At 36.9% G+C, this 6,134-nt stretch overlaps 1 protein-coding gene across 2 annotated transcripts in view; it reads left to right on the top strand.

Moving 5' to 3' along the window:
- The first annotated feature begins 342 nt into the window (after nucleotides 1-342).
- Nucleotides 343-6,134, top strand: part of LOC135198790 (transcriptional repressor protein YY1-like) — a 58,629-nt gene continuing 52,837 nt past the window's right edge. The window contains exon 1 of one of the 2 annotated variants that reach the window (XM_064226735.1): nucleotides 343-857. In XM_064226735.1, coding sequence (XP_064082805.1) covers nucleotides 428-857 — 430 coding nt within the window. In that variant the 5' untranslated portion in view covers nucleotides 343-427. The remainder of the gene's footprint in view (nucleotides 858-6,134) is intronic. The other variant, XM_064226734.1, reaches the window with a different exon arrangement.

Genomic DNA, 6,134 nt, shown 5'->3' with positions numbered 1-6,134 from the left:
TTATCGTAAGAGCCAGTGTGATTAGATATATAAATGATAAAACCAAGAGCTTCTCTCTTGTAAATGTGAAATAATAATTTACTGGTAACGTCTGGCATTTAACACTTAGGTTGGAGTGGTGGAGAAGCGATGAAATTTACACCCTATACAATTCAAAATGCGCGTAACCCGCCAATGTGTCTCTCGTATTTGATAACTCAAACATTTGAGCTAATGTTTGTAAAAAGTCATTGGTACACAAAACATCATTAATATTTCACTCGATATAGGACAGTTAGTCAAATTAAGCATAATGATAATTATGTACAAACTCTTTGTAAGAGCGGGATATCGCATTGTGTTGGGTAGAGATTTTCCATCATCAGTCCAAAGAATGGCAGCGTAGTGTTGTTGTGTCTTGCTTAGTGCTAACATATAATTATACATTATGGCTTCCTCGGATTTTGTAACCGAGGTTGAAGTCCAACCAGAAATACAGGAAGTGGAAATAGAGGCAATTCCTGTTGACATGCCAGTGGAAAGTATGGAACAATACGATGGACAGCCGATAATCGCTCTTCAACAGTTGCCTGAACCAGGTCGGGAAGAAATTATATTTCAGACCCAAGAAGAAGTCGTCGGGGAACAGGAAATCCCCTACGAAATACCCGTGCCCGTAGCAAATGACGTGATGGTTGAGAGTTCGCCGGGGCCGTCGAAAAAATCTCATAAGAAAGGACAGAAAAGACGAATGAAAGATATCGACGACTTCGCCACGATTGCCTCAGGTGGACAGAAATGGGAACAGAAGCAAGTCCAGATAAAAACGCTCGAAGGAGAATTTTCTGTGACGATGTGGTCATCAGGCGTTGACGAAGGTTAGTTTTGCCCTGAGGTCATTCAATCCCAGCGAAAATTTGTCAAAAATGTCATCCCCGAGTACTCCCATCGGCCTACGTCTTGTAAAATGAATTCTCTCAAAAATACAATTGGAATCTTGTCCCGTTGATCGATAATCGGCCCGTGTTATGCCCATTGTTAGAGGTTACCACACTTCTGCTGTCATTTTCGACAGATATGTCATTGTGATTATTGGGGGAGGGGGGGTTTGTTTTTGTTTTCGTTGGTCGGCCATAATACAGGGCGCAGCCATGTTAAAACTCTGAAAAGGAATATGGCGGAAAAGCCACAATGGCGGATCACCGCCATTGTAAGGAAGACGCTAGAGTACGCTCCTCTGGTTTTTGACCTCTTTTCCCACGATATTAGAGATGTTTTCTCATTTAATTCCCACAGTGATTTCAGTGCCATTTACATATGTTGGTCGAGTAAACTTTGTGGTGAAAATACCATGGCGTGGGTGGAGGTGGTTCCGAAGCTGCTGATTTACAAATGCCACTTACGGTGGAGGCGATGTGTCGCCCAATGCCGAAATCTGTTTATTAGTGTACGTAGGCACACATTTTATAATTGATGGCTTAGTATTGACGCATAAGAAACATTTTTGACTAAGTAGCGAATAAATATTGAGACGACGCTTTGTTTTTAATTCCCTTATTATCAGACGACCTTGGTCCAGCGTGGTTGGGGTCGGGTAGGGGTCTACCAATTTGTTTTGTTTAGCCCGACTGTGAGTGCCAGTGATAGGTTCTAAAGTTGTTGGTAATGAATTGCAAACCGGTTCTTTGGACATTGTTTATTGCTAATTTGGTTCCTTATTATATAGTACAGGCCATATAAAAACTAGGTTATAACTTTTTTTTCTTTTTAAGCTGTTGCAGAGAAGGGCAAACTGGATTTTGTTTATAAATGTATATACGTATTTACATTATATATGTATGTATATTATATATATATATATATATATGTGTGTGTGCATTAAATTATATAATTTTTATTGTTTTGTGTAGTAAAGTGTACAGTTTAGCCTGTGCCTGTAAGCAGTGAATGTATGTTAAGCTGCATGTTATCTGTATTTTTTTGTTTTTCATTTATCAATTACAAGTAGATTGTAATATAGTCCTAGACTCCTAATCTTCCTCTTTGCATGAGCTTGTGAAGATACAGTCACAGTGATAGTAACAACAAGGAAAGTATAGATGTACTTTTAATGCTTTAGGGAAATGAGATAGAATGGGATGAAGAATAAAGAATAAATTGATATACAAACTATGTAGTGAAAAATGAATAAGGAAAACTTTAATCAAGAGAATAATCTACAAAAATTAATTTCCAAAAACAGGATTTCAAGTTGTGGGAAACAGTATTTGTCATATGTGCTCATTTTATATAAAAAGAAAGTATTGTATTTTCATTTGAAGAAAATTACTGGTAGGTGTAGTTATCTTTTTTTTCTGAATGATCAGTTCAGTGAGCCCAGATTAAGCCGGCCATGTGCCAACATGTCCTCTTGTCCAGGTCACCCACAAAGATCAATCGGTTCATTCACCTGCATCAGCGTTTGCATAATTTCAGCACTGCTAGCCTGTCACATATCCCCATTATGAGGTTTGGGACCAGATAAATATACTCCTTACTCAAAAGTCATGTGAAGTGAAACTTTTCTTGGCTTCCAACTTCCATGTCAAATATTTTCTGACAAATTGTACCTCTTGTTATCATGTCACCTTTACAAACTTATGAACACAAGCTTTTTGGCACCAAGTGTCAGAAACTTTTGTATGTGTAATTTCTTCCCAATTCCTTCCAGTCTAGAGTACCTGAGCGCCTTAGTGGCGTGATTGGTATGGCCTTGACCTGCCACCTCGGTGGGCACTAGTTCGATTCTTGGGCATTCCATTGAGGAGTTAGAGATGTGTATTTCTGGTGATTGAAGTACACTATTGACATGGTTCGGAAGTCACGTAAAGCCGTTGGTCCTGTTGCTGAATAAACCACTGGTTCCATGCAATGTAAGAACACTATACAAACAAACAAATCTAGAGTATCTGTTGCCCAGAATATTACAGACCTTATACATGCAAAATAATTTTCTTTTCATCTTAACACATCATTCTTATGTCTACGTTATCATCAATAAAAATATGTAAAAATTATTTCATTGTTAAGTGCAGTCTCGGAACGATTATTTACTGGTTTGGTCAAGGATAGCTTATACTTTAGCTGGTCTTTATTGACTGATTGGAGGCTTACATACATTTTATACTGGAGGAAATATTTACTGCTGATTAGGCACATTTATCATAGATCTAACAAATCAGGAGTCAAGATTCTACAGCAGATTGAGGACTGCTCTAAAAGATGTTAGCCTCCCCCCCCCTTTTTTTTTAAGATAAAGCTTAGCACGAATTCAGAACCCTCCATGGACATAGCTGAGTGTGTAGCAGTGTAAATTACTGTACTATCTGGATTATAGAACATTGAACAAACACTTTTACATTTAAAACAATGCTCCATTTACAATGTACATAAGGCCTTAGCGGTGATGATGAATAAAGTGATTATCCAGTTGACTAACTGTAATAAATATTATGCATGCTGTAGTCTACATTACTTCTTACCACGCCTATTGGAAAGGTTCATTAGAAAATAAATTGTACCAAATGGTGCTGTGTAAAGGTGGCAAATAAGGTGCGATAAGAAAATTTTCTCAGATTTCCTAGATGGAATTATTTTCCTCTTATACAGTATGTATGCAGGACTATTTTAGAATATCAGTGAATGGTTGTGAAAGCCAAATTGGCAACCATATCTTTGACAACTTTGCAGTACTGTTGGGTCAAGAGATCTAAAACCAATAGTGCTGGGAAAATTTTTAAATATTTTCTCTTGTAGGTGTAGTGCCATCAGTGAACCTCATGTGGTGCACTGTAGCCACTAAAGTGTTTGCAGTTTCCCTTCAGTCCCAAATTGCATCAACTTTAGAGCCTTTTACTTTACTTACGTTCAGGCTCCCTTTCTTCAGTCTTGCTGACTGTCCTCTCAAACTATTACTTCTCCATGCAAGTGTGGGGATTTCTCATAGTTTCACCTTTAGGCTTTGATATGTCACATAATTTATTTTCTAAGTCTCTGTCTTGCTGTCCAACCATCCAACTACTGTAGCTCATTTCATTCTCTTTGAACTGAATGGCAGAAGTTGCCAGTGTGACTTTTTAGCTTGAATTCCATGTAAAATAATTTACTACATAATGCCAAATGGCATTGATCCCAGACTACCGCAAGCCTATTCTGAAACAACAGTGACATCAGATTACTGTTTGGCTCCAAATTCTTGCATCATCGGCAGGCAGACAAACATGAACCCTAGCAGAGTATAGGGAACACAAAAGCAATAGCTTTCATAGCACACAAGAGCTGATACTCTTACAGTGCACAGTTGAGAAAGTAATTTGCTAGACTGAGGGCCATTCAGTATGTGAATTTCCCTCCATCCACACCAGACTCTCATGGTTACCCCTTTCCTTCCCACCCCACCTCATCACCAGTAAGCTTGTCAGCACACATCTTTATCACTGAACCAATTGGTGGGCTTCAGTGCTTCACTAGTTTGTCTGGCTGAGGAGAAATTTTTATATTCCAATCCTGACTACAATTACTCCACAACCATTTGCACAATGTGTTTTTATAACTGCACTTCAGCTATTAATTTTGAATATGTAGTATACCTGTGCATGTTTGCACTAGAAAAAAAGTGTGGTCATGGGTGTACAGTAGTATGGATAGGCGAAGCATAGTTCGTAAGGGGAATTTCTTTTATAGGCTGCATGATTGAGTGTCCTTTCAAGTACTTGTGGTATACACTTTTTCTCTTAGGGTAGACTGGATTGATTGTCTGATTAATTTCTGTAATCTAGTTTTTGTATCTGTTGAGATTGCTATTTCCTCAACTTTTTATGAAAGCATTAGGTGTAGTTCTGTATATACTGTATACTTTTTTGGTGATGAACATTTACCAGCTGTGCTAGAAGGCAACAACTTACTAAGAGGAAGACAGCATCATTGTCTGGGATCCCCTGAAGCAAGTCAGGTTGCCATAGCAACTGGTGGTTATTGTTTCATGTCACAGAGGAAGTGAGCACATCAGAAATATGAACATAACTTATTGTTGAACCTTGACTTCTTGAAAGTTTTAGTTCATGAAAGTTTTAGTTCATGCATGGATGGAAGTAAGATTTTATGTTTAAGTAGGGAACTATCTTTTGCTTTTCCTAACATGGAAGGTGAGAAATAAATGCCAGTGTACACTTACCTTGATTATCATTATCAAGCAGATATTTGTTAAGATGTCTAATTGAGGGTTTATGGAATGGTCATTTATTATTGTATGCTGTCATTTCAGGAAGCTTACTATATTTTATGTATAATCTACCCTCATATGGTTATTGCTAAAATTCTTGAGTGCAGTACTAGTAGTAGGTTATGAAATTGAAATTATTTTTCAAAACATTTTGGGGGTTAGATACAATATATAGAAATTTAGAAAGATTACACAGAAGGTTTTAGAATTGAGATACTGATGACTTGCAAATTTTATCCTTTTGAAATTCTAGATGATGTGATTGATAGAAAATAAAGTAAAGAAAAAGTAAATATATTTGGGCATCAAGTAGCGCTGGGGTGAGGTTTGAGAGTGTTCGACAGTGGTCTAATTCTCTGTCACACAAGTAGAGCCTGTTCAAGGAAGTTTTTATGGTTTTTCTTTTGCAAGAAAATTAATAAATCTCCATTTTTGCTTACTTGGGGAATAACCCTACAAACTTCTTTTTTTATTGTTGTTGGGAGGGGGTAGGCAAGGTCTATGGAAGAACCTAAATAGGTGTGAAAAAAGATGTTTCGCATTGAGTAAAGATACAGGGGTATTAGGATATGATATTTATGGGTTATTTATTAGAATGAAAATTTAATAGAATAATGTGCATGTTAAACAGTAAAGAAAAATTATTTCTATAGAAATACATATGTACATATACGTATAGCATATTTACATATTTTAATTTTCATTGGTGAAACAAAGCTCTATTTGACCATAGATTTTACCATGTTTTGATTTACGTAAGTTATGAATATAATATTTACAATTTATGTGTGAGGGGAAAATCTTTACATGCATCCCAAGTAAGCTGGAGGTCAGATCATGCCTTGTTTATATTTAGTATTTACTTCAGCACATTTTTCTGACTGTACTTTATTGC

This window comes from Macrobrachium nipponense, chromosome 22, assembly GCF_015104395.2.
Source record: "Macrobrachium nipponense isolate FS-2020 chromosome 22, ASM1510439v2, whole genome shotgun sequence".
Classification (NCBI taxonomy): domain Eukaryota; kingdom Metazoa; phylum Arthropoda; class Malacostraca; order Decapoda; family Palaemonidae; genus Macrobrachium; species Macrobrachium nipponense.
This window is presented reverse-complemented; position numbering and strand designations above follow the sequence as displayed.